Source organism: Cyprinus carpio, chromosome B15, assembly GCF_018340385.1.
Source record: "Cyprinus carpio isolate SPL01 chromosome B15, ASM1834038v1, whole genome shotgun sequence".
NCBI lineage: Eukaryota > Metazoa > Chordata > Actinopteri > Cypriniformes > Cyprinidae > Cyprinus > Cyprinus carpio.
In genome coordinates, this window is record NC_056611.1 from 10,715,971 (window position 1) to 10,742,879 (window position 26,909).

General features: G+C 37.4%; 1 protein-coding gene across 8 annotated transcripts in view; it reads right to left on the reverse strand.

Moving 5' to 3' along the window:
- LOC109109487 (Down syndrome cell adhesion molecule-like protein 1 homolog) overlaps positions 1 to 16,280 on the reverse strand; it is a 130,693-nt gene extending 114,413 nt beyond the window's left edge. For 3 of the 8 annotated variants that reach the window (XM_042739189.1, XM_042739187.1, XM_042739185.1), the window contains exons 1-2: positions 15,565 to 16,276; positions 3,170 to 3,490 (exon numbers count right to left, since the gene is read on the reverse strand). In XM_042739189.1, coding sequence (XP_042595123.1) covers positions 3,170 to 3,490; positions 15,565 to 15,814 — 571 coding nt within the window. In that variant the 5' untranslated portion in view covers positions 15,815 to 16,276. Of the gene's footprint in view, positions 1 to 3,169; positions 3,491 to 15,564 lie in introns of all 8 variants that reach the window. The other 5 variants (XM_042739191.1, XM_042739190.1, XM_042739186.1 and 2 more) reach the window with 4 other exon arrangements.
- Between the last annotated feature and the right edge of the window lie 10,629 nt (positions 16,281 to 26,909).

The window sequence follows — 26,909 nt, forward strand, 5'->3', positions numbered from 1 at the left end:
GGTGAGATTGCTGGCCAGTCAAGCACACAAACACCATGGTCATTTAACCAACTTTTGGTGCTTTTGGCAGTGTGGGCAGGTGCCAAATCCTGCTAGACTCTAGAACCTTGGTTTCCAAATGAAATACAAAACTTTCTCTCATCTGAAAAGAGGACTTTGGACCACTGGGCAATAGTCCAGTTCTTCTTCTCCTTAGCCCAGGTCTGTGGTTCAGGAGTGGCTTAACAAGAGGAATACAACAACTGTAGCCAAATTCCTTGACACATCTGTGTGTGGTGGCTCTTGATGCCTTGACTCCAGCCTCAGTCCATTCCTTGTGAAGTTCACTCAAATTCTTGAATCGATTTTGCTTGACAATCTTCATAAGGCTGCGGTTCTCTCGGTTGGTTGTGCATCTTTTTCTTCCACACGTTTTCCTTCCTCTCAACTTTCTTTTAGCATGCTTAGATACAGCACTCTGTGAACAGCCAGCTTCTTTGGCAATGAATGTTTGTGGCTTACTCTCCTTGTGAAGGGTGTCAATGATTGTCTTCTGGACAACTGTCAGATCAGCATTCTTCCCCCTGATTGTGTAGCCTAGTGAACCAAACTGAGAGATAATTTTGAAGGCTCAGGAAACCTTTGCAGGTGTTTTGAGTTGATTAGCTGATTGGCATGCCACCATATTCTCATTTGTTGAGATTGATGGTGAATTGGTGGGTTTTTGTTAAATGTGAGCCAAAATCATCACAATTAAAAGAACCAAAGACTTAAACGACTTCAGTCTGTGTACACTGAATTTATTTAATACACAGGTTTCACAATTTGAGTTGAATTTCTGAAATAAATGAACTTTTCCACGACATTCTAATTTATTGAGATGCACCAGTAAGTGTTGAGAATGATCCTACAGATAAACTAAGCTCATAAATCCATGCCACATGTGGAATTTAAACTTCCAAACAATGAGGAACATTGAATTATAATGAATGAAATCATGACATGGCTTCACTTTTTTGCTGGGAAATGGAGATTTTATATAAAAGTAGAAATAGAAAGTTTGTGACTGGTAAGATTTTTAGTGTTTTTGATAGAAGACTTTTAGGTTCATTTTGTGCATTAACAGCAGTACATTACCAGTAATAAATAAACAACACTATTTTAAAACTTTATTACACTGTAAAATAATTTTATTTTATTATTTTAAAATAGTAAAAGTTTGTAGAAAAAGTTGTGTTGCTTAATATTTCTATGATTTTTTCCCTCAGAATTATTTATGAATAAAAAAGAAAACATAATTTATTTGAAATACAAACCTTTTCTGACATTATATATGTCTTTACTGTCACTTATGACAGTAAAATTATTAATATAAAAGTAGTAATTTATTTTATATTATTAATATATTAATATAAAAGTATTAATATCACTTGGTAGTGTACATACTAAAACTAAACACAAAAGGTAGCGTATACAAATATTTTTATTTATGTTTATATTCATATTTATTAATAAAATGTATCTGTCTATGGAGACAGATTAGTCTCAAATATAATTCATGCAAAAAACACGATTCACACATGCGTAAACAATTTCACATGCATGAAACCTAATTCACGTACACACAAAAAAATTCACGTGCGTGAAAAAAAATATATATATTCACAAAAAGCAATTCCAAAAAAGTACGAGTGTCTGAATGTACAAATCGTCATTTACTACGAATCCACTCGGATTTGTGTGTGTGTGTGTTTTTGAGACTTTCCTGGCAGAGCTCTCTTCCCACATGGGTCTGTCGTACTCTTTAGCCAATCAGATGCGAGCTTACCATTCAACCAATCACATCATAAGCCACCAAGAGTGCATTCAGAAGCTTGCAGGCAATCGGGGAGACGTCAAGAGAGAAGCCCATTGAAGCCCTGGCGTTACATTTTAAAATACTATACAAAATAATTAAACAGAATACTTACTCCTGCTCACTCACGCCAAAGAACTCCCCACTCAAGCTCGCCGTCTCTGCAAGATTAACAGTTTGCACGCACAGCTACTAGAAGATTTACATCTGTCAGACAGGTTGCTGACGTCCTCAAGCTTAGTTTGAGTCTGCGCGTCAGAAACGGAAGTTCTAAAAATCGCTAAAAATGGGCTTCACTTGTCTCAATTGAGTTCCAATTGGGTCGCTGTGTCCATTTCTTTTACTGTCTATGGGATTACTGATGTAAAGTCTTAATTTCCGTTCTAATTAATCCATATTGCGCAAAAGGTGCGCAGAATCGTGCTCCTTGAATGCACTCTCAGTGGCTTATGATATGATTGGTTGAATGGTAAGCTCGCATCTGATTGGCTAAAGAGTACGACAGACCCACGTGGGAAGAGAGCTCTGCCAGGAAAGTCTCAAAAACACACACACACACAAATCCGAGTGGATTCGTAGTAAATGACGATTTGTACATTCAGACACTCGTACATTTTAAACATTCAAAGGTTTTTGTGCACAGTTGTATATCTACGAATTGTGTTTTGCATTTGTGAAATGAATTTTATGAATATATAATTTTATTTTGCGCATGTGAATTGCTTTTTGTGAATATATATATTTTTTCACGCACGTGAATTTTTTTTGTGTGTACGTGAATTAGGTTTCATGCATGTGAAATTGTCTACGCATGTGTGAATCGTGTTTTTTGCGTGAATTATATTTGAGACTAATCTGCTTCCATATCTGTCCACCAGCTATTGAAATAATTAAGGTTTTATATATAATGACTAACCAAGTTTTGCTTACACTGTAGATTGGGAATAAATTCTCGCTGGTAACTAACAATTAACAACAAGCCTCAATAAACTTTGAAATTTGCTGCTTATTAATAGTTAGTAAGGTAGATGTTAAGTTTAGGTATTGGGTAGAGCTAAGGGATCTAAAATATGGTCTTACAGAATAAGGCATTTATATGTCCTTTATAAGTACTAATATACAGTCAATATTCTATTAAAATGCATGCTAAAATGCAACTACTTAATAGTGAGAATCGGTCATGGCCTGTTCCTTGTGAGATCTGACCAAGAAACTTAGTGGTTGCCAACCCTGACCTTTACTCACTGCACTACACCACCATATAAATACATTAAATAGATGGATAGACAGAAGGACAGATGGACAGATGGATGGATAAATGGGATCATGTCTCACCTGCTTTGACATGGATGCTAGGGCTGCGGATCTTGCCGGCCTGGTTCTCGGCAGTGCAGAAGTAGTCATTATCATGAATGAAGCTGTTGAAGGCAGAGGGGGAAAAGGGGTAGAGCTGCAACGTGCCGTTGGCATGAACGTGGCGGATGTGTGGCACGTCGTAGATGTCGTCGCCGGTGGCCAGGTACCAGCGAAGGACGGCATGGGGGGCGCCACCCGCAGGACAGGGCAGGGACACCCCCACTGAGCTGGAGAAGGTCACTCTCTGCAGGGAAGCATTCACAAAGTACAGCCGCGTCGAGACCACATCCTCGCTGTGCACTGGAAGAGAGACAAGATGGTCAGTTGTGAAGTTTTTTCTTTTTCTTTTATTCTTCAAATCAACACCTGGACAGGTAAAGGGGCCAATCAATACTTGCACCTATGAATTACGGCACTTTAAAATCATAAAAGAAGCACTGCGTGTCATTCTGGCAAACTTTCACCTCACATTCATGTCTGAGGTGCACGCCATGCTCTGATTGGATTATCCCAGAGACGTTCCCACTGGGTCAGCACAACCAAATTCAAATTTAGAAATCAATCACTGGATTGGGAAGATGATGTAACCAAAAATGTTCCTTTATCTTATTATTTGTCTGTCGTTTACCAAGTGCACAATCTATATGGGGAAGCTATGTTAGCTTGTCACTACAGTAGCAAGTCACAGTTACTTTGTCGCACATCCATTGTTCGTAACAAGTTGGTTCGACATATTTGATGTTGACATCACAACTGACATCACGACTGATGCTTATAGTATGATGCATCATTGGAGAAATTAACTGCTGAAGCTATTCACAACTGTATCCCAAAACCTCAGTAACTCTGTCGGACATCCATCATTCGGAAAAAGATGGTTCAATATATTTGTACTTTGTCGCATATCTGTAATTCGAACCACGTTGGTTCAACATATTTAATGTTGACATCACAACTGATGTGTATTTACCACAGTATGATGCATCATTGGATAAATTAACTACTGTTATAACTGCTTCCAAAAGCCAGAGTTACTTTGTCGCCCGTTCGTTGTTCGGAACAAGTTGGTTAATATTTGAACTTTAACTCACAACTGTTCTTTGAACCATGTTGGTTCAGCATATTTGTTATAATTTGCATCAGACAGGTGGAAATAATAAATTATGCTAAGTAATTGGTTAAAAAATTAAACAATGGCTCTATCATTTCAAAAGCTGTGCCCTCTTAAGGCTGCATTTGTTGGCTGCATTGTTAGACACCCATGGTTGCATGTTCTTTCATTAGCACATCCAAACTCTGAAAAACTGTTGACCATCTCTTGATAAACTGAAAGATGTAGAATTAATCTATACTACTAACCACAATTCGAGAGCTGCAGTTCCAATACTGTGAGCGAATATTAATTGGAACTATGTTTTCGGAAAACACCAAATCTTTGAACTGTGCTGATAACGACAGAATTTGCAACCATAGTTGGCTAACTATACTTTTGGGAAATGTACCCAAGGTTCTTTAGTATCTTAGTCAGGTTAGATGTCATACTGAATTTAACACAGACATAAACATGACTGTGAAGAAGAGACTTGATGCCTGTTCACACCAAGGACTTTAACTATAAATAAAACAATAAAGATATAGTCCTAGATATAGCACAATCCATTTAACGCAGAGTAATTCTAACCCTCACAATCTCATTTTTATTCATGGCAAAAATTAAATATGGCGCTACCCTGACTAAGTTCTTTAAAATGTTAAAATGACTCCTTGTACAACAGAAAATGCTGCAATTTCCACAAAAGCACACACAAAGCCAGATGCACGAATCAGCGGGGCTTCCAAACAAAGGCCAACTTTGTCCACAGCAAGAGTGGATATTTACTCTCCATTCACATCTTTCCTGTGTATGTTCTTTTCAGATGCTTCCTTGCCAAAGTAACTTATCCAACCTTAAGCCAAATGACAGCTATAACAGCACAGTTGTAGGGCAGGCATTAAAGAATATCACTAATCTAATATGTGTGCGGTGTGAGCCGTGCTGAATGCTGCCATCTGATAGGAGAATAAATAGGTCATAGAACCCCCGCAATGTATCTACAAACCTCTCTGACAGCTAATGTGGATCAGACAATCATTCGCTCTTGGTGTATTATCGAATCCGGACTACTGTGAGAAAAGAGAAAAAAAGTGGCGGTTTGCATAAATTAACACGCATGCTAGTTTAGAAGCATAGCTAATTATGTCCTTTTAAGGCGGCGTTTTAGCGATTTACCATTCTGGCATCTCTATTATCTGCAGGCTCTATTACGGATTACATGGTTCGGGTGGGATGGCTCTGTATCTTTTTGTATTCAGAGAATTGCTTAGCTCAGCTCTGGCTCCGAGCCAAGGGAGACACAAGCCCAAAGCAAGATAATATTCTTCTAAGGCAATTACATTTAATTAATGCCCCCCACCAGGTTTATGTCAACAATGCCTGGATTAACCCCCATTCTTGTGATTCTCATTGTGTTTGAAAGAATAATGGTGACATGCTACCATGGCATTAAAATCAATGGGGTACCTATAAGCTTCCGCATACTGAACAGATAGCATCGCAATATATACAAATAAATATGAAATTGGAATTCATACCCAATGACACTAAATATTAAAGGAACAGTTCACCTAAAAGGAAAATGAAGCTTGTTTTAATGCAGTGAAAGTGAACTTTCATTGTTTGGAAATAAACAGCTTGAACATGCTATAAAATATCTTTCTTAGTGTGTGCCACGCAAAACAGTAAGTTAAATGGGTTTCGAAAGACACAAGAAGATATTATATTCCTTTAATGGCTATAATAATGTTAATCCTAAACTCCATTTAAAGGCTTACAAAGGACAATAATAATATTTATTTTAATGAGGAAAAAAAAAACAAGCAAAATGTAAATATATAAAAACATGCAAAACATAAATAAAAAATAAGAAAAAAGTGATGTTAGAAAATAGAAAGGCTGAGATTAGAACTAAAGATTTTACTGGGTAAGATGGGGGTTTGGATTCTTTCTCTCTCCATCCATCACTTTCTCTCCCTCTCTTTTTATATTCCCATAGAACATGAAGGGATATGTTATGTGATTGGAATTTGTACGCCAGACGCAGAGAGTTAAATCCATATAATCTTCTTTCACATTTAACACACACACCCTTCCTGGCCTGATAATCGCAGCACGGTGGAGGGCCTCTATCACTTCCCCTCTCACTCTGCCCTGCGGGGAGGGCCGATTATGGAGGTGGGTGCGAGCCAGGGGGCAAGAGTACAGACAGGACCAGGTTTAGAGTGTGCATAGTGGTAGGTTAGATTGGGGGGTGGGGTGGATGTGCCATCAGGAGTCACAGGTTGAATAGGAATGAAATAAAATGTTTTTCATTGTTAACACTTTGCATGAAAGGCTGGATTACATTAGAACAACATCTAGACTGGCAGTTCTCAACCTTTGTTACTCCAAAGTCCCCTACAGTCAAGGTTATTGTTAAACAGGCTGAATATTGGGATCATAACACCTAGTTCTTTTATTCAAAATAAATAAATAAATAAATAAATAAAATAAAAAAGTTTACTGAGGCCCCCTACTGGGCCATGACAAACCCCCACCACCCACCCACCCACCCTCAGTTGAGGACTGCTTGACTAGACTGAGCTTGCACGCAAGGTTGGCTTTCAATGCAGTGCCACAGTTGCACTGACAAATCTAGGTTTTGAAGCAAATGTTTGACCCACACTTTTGTGTAAGGAACCTCTGGGATCCAGCATTAGAGTTAAACAGCAAAGATTCCTGACATGCTCAAAATGGAGCAGTCCCTGGCTGCCGTCAGCCTTAAGTGCTATTTGGGACGAGAGCAGAGTGCACTCTATCCTGGTTTCTGAGCTGTGTCAAATATAATTCCGAGAGCCCTTTTCAGGACCATGGACAGTGACTGAATGGTCCCTAAACACATTTCAGCACTATAGACAGCGCCAATCTCCTCATTTCCACAGAAATTTAACTTAAAACTAAGCACAAAACAAACGTTAATTTGTAAAAGCTTCTTTTAAGAATATATATATATATATATATATATATATATATATATATATATATATATATATATATATATATCTATATATATATATATAAAAACATCTATCTCTTATTATTGGACAAACAAGAGCAAACACCACCCCGCTCATGGCATAAACAAAAATAGACAAAAGCCTGCATGACAACACATCAGTTCACAGTACATCTAAACAAAACACAGCAACACTGGGAAATATGGTCATGGTCTTATTGAAATGGGATGAAAAACAGGTCAACTGTTTAGTCCCCCTGCTCCCCACCTATTTTGCCTTTGCAGATTATAGCCTAAAGCATAAACCCCCATAATAAAGATTGCAATATCTATAATCTCACAGCGGGGTTCTGGGTAAGGGGTTGTGGATCCAAAAGGGACAGCCTGGGGATATCACCCCCACTGTCTGGGTGATTGTGGTGGGGGGTGTCTGAGGTAAGGACGGGTAAAGGAAAAGCTTGAGAGCAGGACAGCTGCAGTTTGGACTCCAAACCAACAGGTGCCACTATTGGGGGACTGATAGGAAATATATATATATATATATATATATATATATATATATATATATATATATATATATATATATATATTTATATATATATATTTCATGCAAAAATATATAGAATGAACAGGGGATTTTTTTTTTTTTTTTTAGAAATCATTAGCGATATATATGTTGCTATGACATGCAAGAAAAAAAAAATATTCCATTGTTTTCATACTTGCTGAAGGTGATAACAGAAAAATAGTTTGACCAATAGCGTACAGGCATTGTACATAATGGGCCAATCTTGTTGTACAAAAAGGTAGGATTTAGAGAAAACAGTAAAATAAATACAAATACATAACTGTAATATATGTAGAGAACACATCCACAGGAAAACAAAGCAAAAACCTGGACACTTTAGGCGATTTAGCAATCACAGCCAGGACATGTCCAGGTAAAAAGACAATGTATGGTCACCCTAAACAATGTGGTCAATGAAAATTAATTTAGAGTATTATTTTAAATATATGTTGATATATTCATCATGAAAACACAAAAAAGAAGAAAAAAATTGGAATACATCAGCAGCAGTATACACACAAACCATGCGAAAATGGTTGACCTCTATGTCCAAGGACTTCATATGTCCATGGACAATTGTTGAGACATTTAGGGTAGATGTTCAATAATTTAGGGGGGTCTTAAGGAGAGAAAAAAGAAAGGGCAATGCAATAACCCAATTTCTTCTCTCTTTGTTCTGAGATGACTTCCGTGTGAGGGCTAACGAAGCCCTGAAGCTCCTTTCCATTCTCATTGCCATATGCCAAACGAGGGAAAGGAATGGGAATGCTGAAATGCTCCATTAATGATGCCCATTTTCCCTATCTGTCTAACTCTCAAGATGGACACGTTATTCTCCAACAACTTCCTCGAACCGAAAAAAAAATTCCTGCTCAAAAATGTCTTTGCTCATCATTTCTTGTTGTTTTTCCTTCCTTCTCGCCATCTCTCCCTGTTAATCGCCTCCTATTTTCCTCTTTCCCATCTTTTCCTCTTTATGTGGTCCTTCTTCTTGCACATTTGCACAGCATAGACATGCATAAATACATACATACATACATATATTTTTTTGTTCGGTCACTATGAAAATGCCATTTGAATATGAATTGTGGACAGCCTAGGCTATTGCCAATGGTGAGCCGCTATGCATAATGCAGCTCTCTCAGTCGCTCATCTGCATTTGCTTAGACACACACTCTCTCTCGCATGCATAGATCTTCACACCCTCTCCCCAAAGAAATCTATACACAATCTCTCTTTCGATCACTGTGTCTCACCTACATAAGCATGTCTAAATGCAGACGCATATTTTTGGGGCGCACAACTGTTCGACAACAACGCAATTCAACCATCCATTTGCCTCCGAGCTTCTCAATTAATTTATTCACAGATTGTTCAAGGGCCATTTCCGCTGTCAAGCCTGTCTGTATCGAGCTACAACGCTGCATATTTTTTTTAACAGCTTCCAGTGTCATAATGTTTTCTTTAACCTTTTAAAATGACTCATGAGATTAAGAGAGAGAGGGCTGACTTTCTTCCTCCTTTGTTTTTATACCTTTCCTCAGACAAGCCACTTATCAAACCAATAATCATTTATGCACGGCGCAGTCAAGGAAAAAATCAATACTACAGGTGCTGAGTAACTTCCAGCTGAATCTAAAGTCAGCTCTACACTACACTCAGTTATAAATGGGTTTACGATAGCACGGATGGGGGTGTGTGTGTGTATGTGTGTGCATGTCTGACATTTCTTCATAGCTAGGCTGAGGAGGACACATGTACACTTGTGTTTAGATTACATTTGTTCTGGTATATTAGAGTAAAGCTTGCCTGCCACTGTTGTCCCTGTGATTGTTCAGTGCTTTGCGTGAGTGAGCTCAAGTGGATTGGAAACCAGTCACATGTAACCTCCCACATTTGTATGGCAATCTCTTTGAGAAGAGAGTGAGAGAAAAGTGGTAGAGGAGGTATATATCTATATGTTTGGTTATATAATTAGCATTTTGCATGCATCTAATGAATCAAATATATGATTGTGTAAGAGTGTGAGGTTGATAAACGCAGTTCGAAATGCATTAGGGGTTGGATATTGAAATGGGTAAGGGTTTTTTACTCCCTTATTTTCACGTTACTGCAGCGTCAGGAAAAAAAAAAAATAATAAAAATCCGCTTTTGCAGAAGCAGCTCAGACTTCCAAGGATGATTTTGGAGGTTGAGAGTGTCAGTCCTGTCAATGCATTTTTAAAAGAGTCAATAAAATGTGAATTTTACTAAATCTCCCATGTTTCGGGTAGTTAATAAACACTTTATAACCTGCCCCTCTTCTGGCCACGCTTTACCTCTGAGTACAATGCAAGTATTTCATAATCTGCAATAGGAGTTGCAGGAATCTGAACTTCTGTGGTTCCTGTAATTAGAGAAATTGATTGGAAGCTAATATCACAAATATGAAACCATAGAGGAATTTACAAAAATTGCATAAAGAATGTAACTATCAGAGATAAACATGTCTACACATGATTTACTAAGTACATTGTTGAAAATGAGGAGTGTTGTAACACAGGGCGAGTAAGTTTAACCAATTGTGACCCTGGACCACAAAATCAGTCATAAGTAGCACGGGTATATTTGTAGCAATGGCCAACTATACATTGTATGGGTCAAAATGATAGATTTTTCTTTTATGCCAAAAATCATTAGTAAAGATTATGTTCCATTAAGATATTTTTTGTAAATTTCTTACTGTAAATATATCAAAACTTTATTTTTGATTAGTAATATGCATAGCTAAGAACTTAATTTAGACGACTTTAAATACAATTTTCTCACTTTTTTATTTAATAATAATAATAATAATAATAGTAATAATAAATGTCCCTTATGACTGGTTTTGTTGTCCAGAGTCACAATTATTAATGAGGTGCAGGAATTAACCCACTATAATGGAAAACCACCTGGAGAAAGATTCTATATATGAGCAAAAAAAATAAAAAAATAAATGAAAAAATAAAATCCACGTACTTCAGACCATTTATCTTAATGGTTGTTTAAAAAAAAAAAAAAAAAAAAGACTGATTATATAATCTTATTCAAATCAGCAGTTTCTTGTATATTTAATCTATTTTAATCTACATGTATTCCTAAACTATTTTAATTTGTAAATAAACATACTATATCAACATATAATAAAATATTAAACTTTTACACACACACTAAACCTGAGTGCTCCAATACACCACATTTGGGCCGCTGAACGCATAATCTTTTCCATACAATTAAAGATAAGGCTAATCACTAGTTAGATTAACTAATTATGTATGTCCTATTTGAGGCGTTTTAAACAAATCAGTATATATATATATATATATATATATATATATATATATATATATATATATATATATATATATATATATATATATATATAATATTGAGAGTTGTGTTGTTTCCCAGTGCACATTTGTTCGCAAAGGAATGCGGGAAAGTGCTAGAGCAGCGTGCTGTTGCTACGGTTACCTCCTCGGGCTACTTCTGTTCGTGAGCGACTAGTGCACTAATTGTAGCTAACTTAATTGAAACCACACACACACACACACACACACAAAGAAGAGACATTTGTTTAAGACCCCCATCCCTAATCGATTGGACATTGATTGGAGGACGCATGCTTTAAATATGTAAGTCAAATCATAATTCGTGCCCTGACACTGGATGTTACATTATTCTAACTCTCCAGATCTATTGCCTTGCGCAGGGTGTCCGATTGGTTGGACAAGTGGCCTCGACGCGCCGCGTGCAGCAGGTGCTCCGGAGGCGAGAAATGCTCGCTCACGCGCTTAACTCACCGGCACACGAGCTCTGAAAGGAGAACAGCGGTCACCTGTCGAAGCGGAACGCCAGAGTGACACGTAGATTTTTATTTTGACCGCACTTCAGCTGAAATGGCAGGTGGAGCGGCGGGGTTTGATTTTAGGTCGAGGGAAAAAATAGCTCGGCGCTTAACCCAGTAAATCTCAACCCTTACATTTGTGGCGCCAATTTCCTTCGGCGTTTGAAGGGTCTGAAAGTGACGTATTTAACACAGAGTTCAGACTGTCTAGAGTTTATATGGATAGTTTGCATGTCTGATTTAAACAGTCACAGAGCTGTTTAATTCCATAAAATAAAGCATGTAAAAAATGCCACAATAAACATACAGCTAAAAGCTTATATTTAATACATAAAGTCTATTATTAAAAACACACGAATTAAAAAGACACATGGACTGATAATCGTTGATTATCATGTCTTCCCCCCCCACCCCACATTTCCCTACATATTTCCCTATAATATCATCGTGATTCGTGATTTAAAATTGTTTTAAACTTTCTTGACCAACAAAGCAATTGTTTGATGTTTCCCACGACTCGAGCACAGGAATGAAACACATACTTTGTAAAACTTTTCTAAATCTAAAAAAAAAAAATGTAGCCTATATTGGACTATTAAATGAGTGAAATTATTTAGATAGTAGAAACGGATTGGATTTTAAAAATCAATTCAGGACATAATTCGTTGGAGGAAAAAAAAAAACACTGATAGGACAAACCTGTTCAGTCTAAACCATCTCATTCTCAAGTAGACGAAAAGTTCAAGTACATATTACTACAGTTTATGAGAGTAACGTGTGTTTATAACTGTGACTCATGCTGCTGTCACACAAGGCTTTACTCTTTATTTTTATTCAGGAAATATCGTATTATAATGCAATGTGGCTCCCGGCAAATTACATAAAAAAGAAGAAGAGGGAAACAGGTGTAGGCCTATATGACGAGTATAACGAAACAGAGAGAGAGAGAGAGAGAGAGAGAGAGAGAGAGAGAGAGAGAGAGAGAGAGAGAGAGAATAAATGGAGTCCTTATGGCCAATGACCTGATTTACTTTTGGAGTGGGGGATGCGGCAGATCTCCTACTAATTGCGCAGCTGGGAAGAACTGGGGGAGAAAGGAAACCAATTTTGCATATTTCTATGAGGGGGAGACCGGGTGGGATAGAGGTGTCCTGATGTGAGGAGCAGGTTTGACATTGCGAGCAGTTTGGAGGTGAAAACGCATGAAAGTGGGTAAATTAGTCTTTTTTTTTTCTTTTTTTTTTAATGTTCACATATTTCTGTTATTGTTGATGTTAGACATAAATATGTAAGTTATTATTATAATTATCATCATCATTATTATGTCTCACTCTAAAAAGGTCTGGCGTGGCAAGCTCCTTTCAATCACATTTTAATTTAGGCAAATGTTCAGAAAATCGGATCAGACCGGATGATATCGCAGCCACCACACAAATTTGACAACCTGACGACTGTTGATCCTTAAAATAAATATTGGACAGCCCCTTCATTCATTATTCAATATCCTATGAAGCAAATCTGTCATAAATAAAATTAATGAAGATAAACAAATATTTGTTAAAATGTTTTGTTTGATATTCTAAACAGATTTGAGATCTATCACATTGAGCGTACACAACATCTGGTTAATTCTAAAAAAATGATATTCCATATTCCATATAAAGCCAACACGTTTTAAAAAATAAAAATAAAAAATAACCTCCAATAAACTATGGCATTATTAATCAGTTTAATAAAAATATGTATTTGCTATAAGTGTTTTTTTATTGTTAATAATAATTATAATAATAATAGTTATTATTTTTAATCAGATTATAACTCCCATGCAAATAACAATGGAAATTTCCACAAACAATACTGCAGCATCCATCGGTGCCTTTTTCCATTTCATGTAGTTGCATTTCCATAAAAATACAAGCTGACCCTCGAGACTGCAATTTACCCTGGATCCGGTTTCCTAGACCGGGGTTCAGGTGTGAAGGCAGGGGGGTAATATGCTAGAAGTTGCCCGGGTCACGATAATGCATAATATTCATTTAAAATGACTGATAATTCCTAACCAAAAACGACTAAAATGTGTTCTTATGACAACATACAATTAATTCGGGAAATGTTTGGGAGGAGTTTTTTTAATGGGGAATGTTTCTACATTCCTTGAAAGTGGAAAAGATGGAGGCGCGGCCCTCTCGGAAAAATACGCAGTCCTAATGCATATGCATGTATGATAATTGATGTGCGTTTTACATCTCCCATCGACCGTGTCATCAGGTCTCAAGATACAAGATAAGAAATATATTGTGAAAACGACAGAAAACATATTATAAACTATGAGCACTAGAAAAGAAAAAGAAAACACAGCAAAAAATAATAAAAATAAGTTTGTTTGCGACCTCCGTATCCCGTTTTTTACGCACTTTACGCCCTACTGCGCCCTTCCTCCCCCGTACAAGAACTCACACAAACACACACATTAATACACACCACAGTTCTCTTTCACAAACCCTCTCTCTCACACACACAAACTGAGAGAGAGAGAGAATAATTCTGACCTTACATCCCTAAACAAATGACATTGTAATTATATATATATATATATATATATATATATATATATATATATATATATATATATATATATATATATATATATATATATATATATATATATATAAAGCATCTAAACTCAAGCACTGTAAAACCAGGCAAATAATTTACACCTGAACTGTCTGTGGGTAAATAAAAATCCATACTTGACAAAGAAATATCAGATAAAGAAAACTTCAAAATAGGCGCACACGTTTGAAAAGTGGTTTCATCCAGAAATAAGATAATATTAGGGAAAAAAACGAGCAAAAACTGAAAGCATATCTCCAAGGCTGGAGGGTGAGAGAAGGAGGGGTATATATGCTGTGAGGTGTCAAAAACAAAATTGTTGAGGAGACATCATGACAGAAATTGATGCGTAAAACTAACAGAATGAGCAAATAAATAACCTTAATTATGATTACAATAAAGCACATCTTCGTTTTGCATTTATACAAATTCAAATGTGCCTTATCAAACCCACCATCAGCACAGCCAAACCAGGAATCTGTTGGCATAGAAAATGGAGGACCACTAATTGCACCAGTGCTAATTGGAAATGAGGCTGAATTTGCCATTCTATTTTTTTCACAGGATCTATGCAGTTATATTCATCCTCTACCACAAAAACACGCACTTTTATTACAAAATACCTATTATTCTTTTCCCCAAAGGCATACAGCAGCATGTTACTTTAAACAACGAACGGGCATATTCAAATCCTAGGAAATGTGCATTCTTTTTCTAGCCCAGTAAAAAAGTACACCAAGCGCAAACAAATTCACACTGACCAACTCTACTTTCCCTACCCAGCAAAGCACAGAAGGCCAAAAGTGTATGGTAAATGTACACGACCGATGCAAATTCTGATCCAGTTCTACATATTCATAGCTCAACAGCATATTCATATCTTGCATACAAATCATGCTATCTCCCCCATCTTTGCGCACGGGAACATGCAGATCCTACAGCCTCATAATCTCCTGTTCGTGGTTAATCACCGACTAGAGATATAATTTCCCACATTTTAAGCAACTGAAAACATTTTTGAACGAAGTTGTATTAGTTTTGGAGCGAGAGAAACTTCCTGAAATCCAGATATGTGAGCGCACAATAAAATAACGCTGAATATCTATTCAGTAAACTTTACAGCGCGATTTTTGTGCACACACATTTCCACTTAATTTAGTTTAATACATTGTGACGTTTTATTTCAACATTGTTATAAGTTAAAAAGCTGCAAAAAAATAAACTGACCACATACCTTCTTGAAAAGAATACAGCAGGAGTAAAGTTACCAGCCACATGCCATAAATAGCAGGTATATTTCTCAGGAATGTTTTGCAATCCCGACGTGTGCACTGTGCAGTATTCGGCCAGGCGAGGCTCCGTGCAGGAGTGGTGACGATGCTCCCCGGCGATCTCTCCAGCCCTAGTCCCGGACTCGCCAGCGCCGAGAAGCGGGGAAGACTTTGGTCCCGCCTCTCGTACCCTCCCCTCCGCGGGACCGTCATCCGAGCGGCCCCTCCTTCGGTAGTCTAATGGTATGGCGAGATGGAGAGGTGCTGGTGCGGGGCCAGAGAGAGACGCGGCGAGGACGGCGCGCGGAGTTTTGTTGGTGGGGGTGGGTTGAGTGCATCAGGGAGGACAGGACTTAACATGTTGTTGTTGTTGTTGTGAGCGGTCCACGTGGCTGGAGACAGCCGGGGCATTCTGTGGCACTCAGTGTTACCATAGCGCACCTGGGAACTTAATGGCTTCTTTTTACGCACATCACTTTTCGCGATGACAACGGCTTCCTTTTACCTTTTACCGCCAGAAATCTTACACTGATGCAACGCTGCTGACAAAAACTGTTTAAATCTTGTCCGTTCTCCTAGCGTGATCTGTTGACTGGTTTTAGGCACTTTTCAACAGATCAGGACGGAAAAGTCCAGACTGGGAGACCACCTTAAACCATTTAAGACCCGCGGATCATATTTAAGCTGTTTCAAAGTTCGTCCAAATGTTGTGAGTAAAAAGCCTCCGCGTACGTTCTTTTATGTCACTGTTCACTGAGTGACACGCGTGCGTCCTTAGAGACTCTGCACGAGACCCTGTCACGGTCTCTCTATGCGTTAATGTATGCGAATGAGGGAGAACGCGTGCTTCAGAGGCGCACTGATGAATGTCTGAATCGCCGGCATTGTTCCGTGCTTAAAATAAGAGGAATGACATGTGAGGGGCGTATCATGTATTGTCTCGAGTAGCGGAAAACGCTTACAGACAACCCCGGCTTTGTCGGTCTGTCGACTATGTCTTTCTACACCACCCAAGTCTGCAAAAAGAAATATTCATAGGAATAAATTTAATTAAACAGCGGAAATTGTAATTGGACAGCATTGTTAAACCCTTATAATTCAGATAAAACAAATCTGTACAGCATTTGACAGTTTTTGTTTGTGGAAATTGGCAAACCCTTCATCCTAAAAGGAAAAAAAGCAGTCTGATGGATTTCTATGGATTATTTTGACAATGATACGTAACAATGCCAGAGTACATGTCTGGGTGTAAAATTACAGTATGGCACACTATCCCCAGGGCAACTTAAGAAATGACAACAATGTGTAGAGAGATAGTTTGCTACCAATGGTTACAGTGTTTGGCTTGATGGTTCCGCTCCAGCGCTCTCTGGCTTCACACACCCACATCCACTTCGGGTAATTATTGAACTGTAACGTGCTGTACTGCTATTGATTACAGGCTATGTGCAGCCCTGTCAGAGAATCAACCGATACAGAAATCCATCAAACTGACATGTGATTCTACACATAATGACAGCGATGTATCCTTATCCAGCCCCAGACACAGGCTATGCCTGACCAGTGGGCAACAGAACAGTTCATCTAATGGCATTTCATCCAGTTATTTCAGATCATTTAAATGGAATAATCATTATTGAAGATATGTTGTCATTGCAGAACCTTTCATGCTGTAATTAAGTGGACAAGGCAAGGGTACATCAAATGTAAATTATGACTACTCTGCTAAAACTCTAGGTAACTTAGTTTGTGCCCACAGAAATTTTTTTTTACAAAATCTGAACATTTTAAAAAGTTGCATATTTTGGTTAATTTCATTATGTATGTAAAAAATATGAGCAGTGTTAATTCAGTTCTGCAAAGGTTTATTTATTTATTTATTTTTTCCTATTTGGGAAAAGTTTGCATATTGGAGAGTACAAAATTCACTGCATGAAAATAGTTAGTTGTAAAGAGTTAAATGTAAAAATTTCCCGACAAAAAAGTAAAGCAAATTTCCAGACAAAGCCAAATACCTCACATGTACATTTTTGGGAATCAGTAAAACCTGGGTTTTAAGTGGAATAAAGTTGAAGTCTAAACAATTAAATCACTTTTAACAAAAATCAGTAGGTTCAGTGACCCAACTGCCATCTGGTTTGCGACAATGTCATTGTAAATACTACATCGGGGCCTGGGACAATTTTTTTTTCTATCACCCAGTGATGCTATACCATAGAGTAACTTTGCAGGCCAAAAGAAAATTTTGGAAATTGTAGAACTACTTAACACAGGGGCAGTACCTTCAAAGAGTTCACAGTAGTACCTTGATTATACTTTGAAGTAATAACATGTGCCTTTTTAGGTTAGATAAGGTGCTAATATGTACTTTTGAGGGTAATGCCCCAACAAGCGAAAGGTACAATTTTTTTTTTTTTTTCTTTTTTTTTCTGAGAGTGATGTGGCCACAACATTCATTGCTGTCCTCACCTGATAACTACCCTAGCTTTGGGTTGGGTTAAGTTTGAGAGCAACAAATCCAGTTTGAAATGAATGACCAAAAGGGTCAAGCACAGTGGCACAAAGATTTGGAATACATATGACACTTTTGTGTTATAGGGTACAACTCCTGACAAAACACCTTGGGGCAGAGGTGTCCAGAGGTGCCACTGTCTTGCAGAGTTAATCTCCAACACCATTTAAACACTCTTGAACCAGCTAATCAAGGTCTTTCTAGGTATTTTGGAAACTTCCAGGCAGGTTTTTTTAGGCAAGTTGGAGCTACTGTAACTCTACAAGACAGTGGCTGTCCAGTGCCCTTGCCTTTCCATTAGGGGTCACTTGTCCAGTGTCGTAGTCTAGACCAGCTCATTCGAGTCCAAGTCAAGATCGAGTAGAGAGTTTGGTCCGAGTCTGGGCAGATTCAACATGATCATGTGTTCTGCTATTAGAAAGAGCTGTTCTCAAGTACAACTCTGCACTTGGCCATTACACAGAGGTTTACCTTGGCTACACGCATTGGAATGATCCTGTTAGTAAGCTCCTGGATACCTCTGAAATTCAGAAATGTATGCTGAAGATTGCCGGTCAAGATTCCTGTATTGGTTTGTATGGAATAGAATAAGCAGAGAAGAGAGCAGTTGAGCAGATCAGCCGGACTCTTTGTTTCCTACCGAGGCCTCTCTCTACCACTCCTCTCAACTCTTATGTAACAAGTGGAAATATAGAAGATGGAATGCTACCCTTACCCTCCCACACACTTATGGAGAAACACACACACACTCAGAAAGAAAGTACAAGCCACACTGGCTGAAAGAAATCTAGATACTGTGTATATATCTACACAATGTGCATCAGAGAGGAAGTGACCACTGACTTGCAGGCAGGCAGCTACTGCTGAAATCATTGCTAATACAAATCATCTGCATCACTCTCTCTCATCTGTTGCCTGGAGAAAAGCAGAAAATGAGAGAGAGAGTACGCCAATGAGGAAAAGGAAGGAGAGAGCGCGGAGACGGCAGAAGCGGGTGGGCTAATGAGAACGGTAATGCTAATACGCAGACAATCAGAGTCCCCCCTCAGGCCACGGCTACATGGTAGAATCATATTAACGCTAATGTATCTGGTATTAATGCAGAGAGCCCCCTCCCTAACCAAATGCCTACAAGGTCACTGAGGGTAGAGGGTGGTAGCGGTGTGTAAAGGAGGGGGCAAGGGATGGCGCCTTCCCACCTCAGCCACACGCAGGTAACAGGAGGGCACTAAATGCTAGTCTTCTGTAATGGTGGCTAACGTGCTCGTTTCAGTTCCTCCTGCAGTACGGGCTGCCTATTAGAGTGCTCTATGCAAACTAGCGCCATGCAGATCCAAAATGGCGGCCGAGGAGGCCCAGATGGTGAGCTGCTTTGGTTTAGCATGGCGGCGCAGTGGTGCACGGCTTGCCCAGTTTTGCTGGAGCTGCACTGGCACTAATTAGTCAGCCTGATACAGAACCGTACGCCATGTTGCGCTCGCCAGCATTAGTCAAATGAGTCAGTGAGCTGCACCAAGTCAGTCAGCTGAGGGAGGGACCTGTGCATCTGCGGCTGCGCGCCAGTCTGTTTTTTACAAGACCAAATGTTTTTATTTCGTAATGTTTCTTTTTCTTTCTTTTTTTTTTTTTTTGCATGCTGAGGAGGGTTTTGTTTTGCATTAGCAGAGATGAGACTGTTGAACCCGAGCTTTCGGGATGAATTTGGTGTAATAGAGGGTGGGTGTGATTGTATCTATGTGCATGAGGGAGTAAGTGAATGAACGTGTGTGGAAACAGGAGGATATTTCTGGATTTCTCTCTCTCTCCCTGCAGCCTGTTGAGGGGGGGAGAGATTGGGGGGAAGAGGAAGGTGGTGAAGCGAGACGTCAGGGGGGTGTTAATTTATTCAAATGAGCAAGGGAGGATAATGAGAGAGAGAGGGAAAGAAAGAGAAGAAGAGGAAAAAAGAGAAATGGGGGGTTGGTTGTTTCGCTTTGCAAATCTCTCATCTCCTGATCTTCCTTTTTTTTCATGTGTTTATCTTACAAGAATCTCTCACCATTATGGACAGCAGAAACAGTGTAGCAGGAACTGGAGAAAAGGAGGAGAAAAGTCAGAAAAAGGTGAAGCTGGGAATTTGTGGATATGCAATTAAAATAATGTTTAAGCTGATTTATAAATTCTAAAGAATATATATATATATATATATATATATATATATATATATATATATATATATATATATATATATATATATATATATATATATATACTGTATATTGAGTCATAAAATTTGAAGTCTTATAAAAATACACAGCAGATTTAGCCTTAAAAATGTGGATGATCATTCATCATTCTGATGATGAATGAGAATTTATCATCAGAAAATGTGATGATTATACCTTGATTAATTAATTTGAAAGGCATGGACTTCTCTGACCACAGAGGACCTAGTGTATGATCTTTTATATCTTTGCAAATCAAATTAATTTAAGTATTCTTATCACAAAATGGGATCTTTTTCTTGCTGATGAGGTCAAAACAGGATATTTTTTTTTAACTATGTTTTTTCTTTCTTTCCCTGGACTGGGTGTGTATGTGAAAGTGAGTGATAAGATATGCAGTGCATTTGAATGAATTAGAATACTTACTGACATCTAGTGGGAAGATCGTACAATGCATATTCTATCTATCTATCTATCTATCTATCTATCTATCTATCTATCTATCTATCTATCTATCTATCTATCTATCTATCTATCTATCTGGAATAACAACATTCATATTCATTAAGCCTTGTGCTTCAATCAGGGCTCCAATCAGTTATCTTTTGCAGTACGATGTTCTTTCCATCCACAGTGCAAGTTTCCATCCAGACCGGCGTGTTCAGATTGTATCTCCATTCCCATGCTAAAGTCGCCCCCCCCCCATAACTCCCCCCCCCTCCAAATTAACAAAGCCAAACAAGTGGATTTATTTTCACTATGTTGAACCAGTATATCCTTAAGCTCTAAGCTGGGGTGTTAAAATGCTGACCAACTGCAACAAGACCCAGTGCACTCATGTGTACTCTTTAGGCTTGAACACCACTCTGTGTGTGGGAACATACAGGTACTGACCCTCTCACCATTACGTAAGCAGACCACTATTTACACTTTATTCTGCAAGCTCATTGAGATGTGGTCACATCAAAACTGCAACACTTTTTAAGGTTAGAAATACTTGTTTCAGCTTATTTCCATTGCAAAATTGTAGAAAAATAACGAATTTGTTCTCTTTAAAATTATATGCTCATGGAATGTGTATTGTATTCTTGATATGCAACGTGCTTGGAGATATGAAATGGGTAGTTCACCCAAAAATTCATGTACTCATGAATCATCATGTACTCGTTCCATCATGTACTCGTTCCAAACCTGTATGAGTTTCTTATTTCTGTTGAGCACAAATGTTTGAATAAATAAATAAATTACTATGGAAGTTAATGGCTACATCAACATTTTGTTTACCAACATTCTTCAAAATGTTCAACAGAAGAAACTCATAAATGTTTGAAAAAAAGTGGAGGGTGAGTAAATGATGATAGAATTATTATTATTATTATTATTATTATTTGGGTAAACTATTACTTTAAATATACTCAAAATATAGTCAATTGTACCTTGTTTTGTGCCATTAATTTTTACAGATACTAGGTTGTCGTTTTGATAAGATTGGTAAGTCAGTAGAAATAATAAGACAACGTCTAACACTGGGCTAAAATAAATTTGAAAACCAGAAGTGACTATTACATAATGAAAAACTATGTATATATATATATATATATATATATATATATATATATATATATATATAAAGCTACAATTCAGTTATATAAACATGTTTATTTACAGTTTTAATATAATGGTAATTGAAAGTTTTTATATATTTTTATTTTAAAAATGTACATTTTTAACACTATAATTTGTATCATATCACCTTTGCATCAAAATACAATAAATAAAGTTCTCTCTTCTGGCTGCCATTCTCAGTCCCTCTCAAAGCCCCCCCCCCCCCCCCCATACCCCCCACCCACGATGAAAAAACTATCGTGGAGATTATCTTGTGCTATTTGAGCAAATGAGAATGCAACACATACATCTGTGGTACTCTCCCATTCACTGCTCTTCAAGTTAACCCTAAAGCCCTATTCGCATGGGATTAGTATTATCTGGGGACCTTGTGTGATTTAGAAATTCCCCCCTTCAGCCCCCCTAAAACTATCTGAACGATCAGGCCAGTGCTGCTTCCTCTAAATTTATCATTCGCATGTGTTTTAAGGCTTGTCAGTTTAAACATTTTAAGCTATTCAAGCACAAGATGGCATGAAAGCCATTAGTCCAACACAAATCTCAATGCGGTTCTTGCGCGCTTTTATAGTGTAGATCATCTCTGTTCGTGCACACACCTGAAGTGCGCACACAAGGAATTCGTCTCTCGGACAGCAAGCAAATACCAAACTAAGTTATTTTTCACGTCTTGAGCAAATTAGCTAATTTATCTCTGAATGGCTGTTTTGACAAGTATCAACATAAAAACTGTCTTAAGCTAACATAAATAGAAACATAACATAAATAAACCTTTAATGGATATTTGTGTATATTTACTCCATACAATTTAGGTAATTTGGCTATCTATCTAATAGTCTGTCTGAGGGCTCAGCTGCCTGTGGATTCAATCCTAGATCCGCCCCTGTGTAGCGATATGACCCAAAACCCAAAATACTATCAAAACACTCCAACACAGCCTCCATTCTTCTGTAAAGATTGATAAGGAGCACATGAAACAAAAACCTTGAAAAATTATATACTGTACGACCCCGCAAAATCACAGAGATGCGATTTGCATGGGACTAATATTATCACAGTGTTCCTCAGTGTTTGGTGAAATATGGTAGGTTATTTGCGGGGGAATTTTTACTTACAATTTACAGACATGGCTGATTTGCACAGGATTAAGATCACAGACAACCTCCGCAATTATTATACATGACTAGAGGTCACCAGGTAACACTAATCCCATGCAAATAGGGTTTATGACGACTTCCGCTGCCGAGAAATCCGGAAATGTGAAAGAAAAGGTCCGACTGGGCTATTTACACAGAGTGGCTCCTTTCACAGTAAATGCTGCTCCACACCAACTGTTGTCATTTACATGTGTGGATCCTTTCAAACTCCATCATCTCTGCATATTTTTGTGAGTTTGGGTTTATTATAATGTTCATCTGGGAGCACAACGTGCGCCATTTCATCATATTTGTAAGGTAAATAAATAAACCTACACACACACACACACACACACAGGAGAATACATCAGTATCTTTCTCAACATGCTTACATGCTCAAACATTCGCTCTGAGTTTACAGGTTATTGATGTCCACAGCTATTCAAGAAATTACGTGGCTGTAGCATTTCTGTCATAAATAAATGGCCAAATATTAAAGATTAAGCGTACATTTGAATTAATTGTGGTTTAGTCGATATTAAACAAGCATTAGATCACGCTAAAGTGTAAAAACAATGGTCAGGCCATTGGCGCCCTCTGCAGTTATTTGTTATAATGCATAATTTAGCAGTTTTGTTAAAACCATACTTGCTTTTGATACTTTATTTAAACTATTTACCTCATTGATATTAAATGTATTTTAAGCCTAATTTTAAAGGCTATTGTTAGCTTAGGTCTATTTTTATCATTACAAAGACTGTAATTATAAATATCTGATTACTCTTTTAATTATCAGAATAACTGTCCGATTACTCCATAACCAAAATAATAATTTGCGCCAGTCCTTATTTATTTATTTATTTATTTATTTATTTATTTATTTATTTATCTGTTCTTTCTTGTCCTTGTATCTGATTGGCTGATAAGAATGTTGATGTTACAGTCCAACAGAACTCCAACAGGCGTTTCACCATTTGTATCACACTGTTTGCCAAAGTTACCGTATTTCTCAGAGCGATTGTCATGACGGACATCCAAATACACTATACTCTTAAAGATAATACTGTTTTGCTGTTCATTTTCACGAAATGTAGTTTTAAAGGTGTAATTAATGTGTTTATGCATTTTAAGGTTTAAAAAACACATTATTTTCCACATACTGTACATTATTGTTTCTCCTCTATCCCCCTCTATCTTTCTGAAATGCATAGATTTTTACAAAGCTAATCGTTCTGGAAAGCGAGGTGTGCTCTGATTGGCCAGGTATCTAGTGTGTTGTGATTGGCCGAATACCTCAAGCGTGTGATGGAAATGTTACACCCCTTACCATACTGTGATGCTGTGTCCCGGTGCGACTAAACAAAAACAATAAAACCCATTGCAAACGAGGCATTTGTTGTATCCAGTGGTGACAAAATTATGGATTATAATGACTTATATTGTCTTTTTCATTTGGGCGGTGTTATGCAAATCTTCCCCCACACAATGATGTAGACATGTGGGGGGCGTGTCTACATTTTAGGAAAAAGCATTTTAGGAGGGCATAGACGAGTCTTAACTTTTATAAAAAATATCTCTTTGGGTTTGAGACTTCAGTCTTTGCAACTTTAGGGATCTTATCTATGCACAAACAGCTTGTAACACTCCAAAGAGAAAGGAAAACTTCAAATCGCATCATACGACCCCTTAAGTACTAACAATAAGTGCTCTCTCTATATTCAAAGTGCAAATAGAGACCAATTTTTTTCAAGCATGATGCAGAGCTATAGACAACTACAAAACATATTATAGCCTACATATTAATTACAGCCTAGATACAGTATGTTATGTATAGCCTAATTTGCACGTATCAGTGAGTCAATCTCTAAATGAGGGGTTTTCAAATTTATGCTTATACAGTCATGGCCAAAAATATCAGCACCCTTGGTAAATATGATCAAAGAAGGCTGTGAAAATTCATCTGCATTGTTAATCCTTTTGATCTTTTATTAAAAAAAATTCACAAAAATCTATCCTTTCGTGGTATAATAAAAATTTGAAATGGGGGGAAATATCACTATGAAATAAATGTTTTTCTCAAATACACGTTGGACACAATTATTGGCACCCCTAGAAATTCTTATGAGTAAAATATCTCTATAAGTATTCCCATTCATATTCACAATTTTGAGTACTCCAGTGTGATTATGAACATTAAATTATCCAGCCATGGCTTCCTGTTTCACAGACATATAAAGAGGAGGGAAAACAAAGCCCAAATTCCCTTAATCATCCATCACAATAAAAAAAAAAAAAAAAAAAAAAAAAAAAAAAAGAATATATTTCTGATGTGCAGCAAAATATATTTGAGCTTCACAAATTAGTGAAGTGGTTTTAAGAAAAGAGCCAGAGCAGTGAAAATTCCCATTTCCACCATCAGGGCAATAATTAAGAATTTCCAATCAACAGAAAATGTTACGATACTGCCCGTAAGAGGACGTGTGTCTATATCGTCTTAATGCACGCTGAGAAGGAGAGTTTGAGTGGCTAAAAACTCTTCAAGGACCACATGGGGAGAATTGCAGAAAAATAGTTGAGTCTCGGGGTCAGAAAACCTTAAAAAAAATGTCAAACAGCTCCTACATCGCCACATGTTGTTTGGGAGGGTTTCAAAAATTCTCCTAGCTCATCCAAAAACAAACTCCAGCATATTCAGTTATCAGACATGAATGAAACTTCAAATGGGACTGGCTTCTATTGTCAGATGAAACTAAAAAATGAGCTTTTCTGCAGCAAACACTCACGATGGGTTTGGTGAACACAGATAAAAAAAGTACCCCATGTGTACAATGAAATATACTGCTGTATTTTTGATGTTGTGGGCCTATATTTCTGCTGGAGGTCCTGGACATCTTGTTTAGACACATGGCATCATGGATTTTATCAAATACCAACAGATAAAAAATCAATAAATGACTGACTCTGTTAGAAATCTTATAATGGGCCATGTTTGGATCTTCCAACCGTACAATAACCATAATACAAACCTCAAAAACAACACAAAAATGGGTCACTGGGGAGCTGTTAAACTGGCAAATGGAGGTTTAAAAAAGTATTGAATAAAAGGGTGCCGTTAATTGTGGCCAATGTGTATTAGAGAAAAACATTTATTTCATAATGATATTTCCCCCATTTTAAATTCTTATTATCCAGTGAAACGTTAGATTTGTGTGATTTTTTTTTAAATAAAAGATCAAAAGAAATTACCAATGCAGATTAATTTTCACAGCTGCCTTTGATCATATTTACCAAGGGTGCCGATATTTTTGGCCATTACTGTATTTAATAATAATAATAATAATAATAAAAACACTTTTAAATGCGCATGCATGTTTTACTTTCGGTTTTCATGCTGAGCGTGCATTCTACAATACAAGACATTTTTTTTTTTTTGACACTGCAACGAATCCTCCTTTAAAGTTTCTTGTGGGCCAATGACTTTCCGGCCAATCCGAGGCCCCTGCACCAAGAGCTAGGCAAGCCTGTGCGTTAATCCGTGCCTGCTAATGGCAGTCTTTGGTCTCATTAATCTGTTATTTGTTCCGTAGCAATTAGTTTTGGCAAAATCTCATTATGTTTATGTAACTTCGATGCTGTTTATCAGAGTGCTGCCTTTGTAAATATATATCAGAGGTGGGAGTAAATAAATAAAAATGAAAACTACATAGCCTAAGATGTAAATATAACTGAAATTAGTCCAACATAAAACAATGAAAAGTATTTAGATACAGCTGTTTCAATATGCCTCAAACATTGAAGAAAACCATGAAAAAGTATTTAATTAACGTAAAATG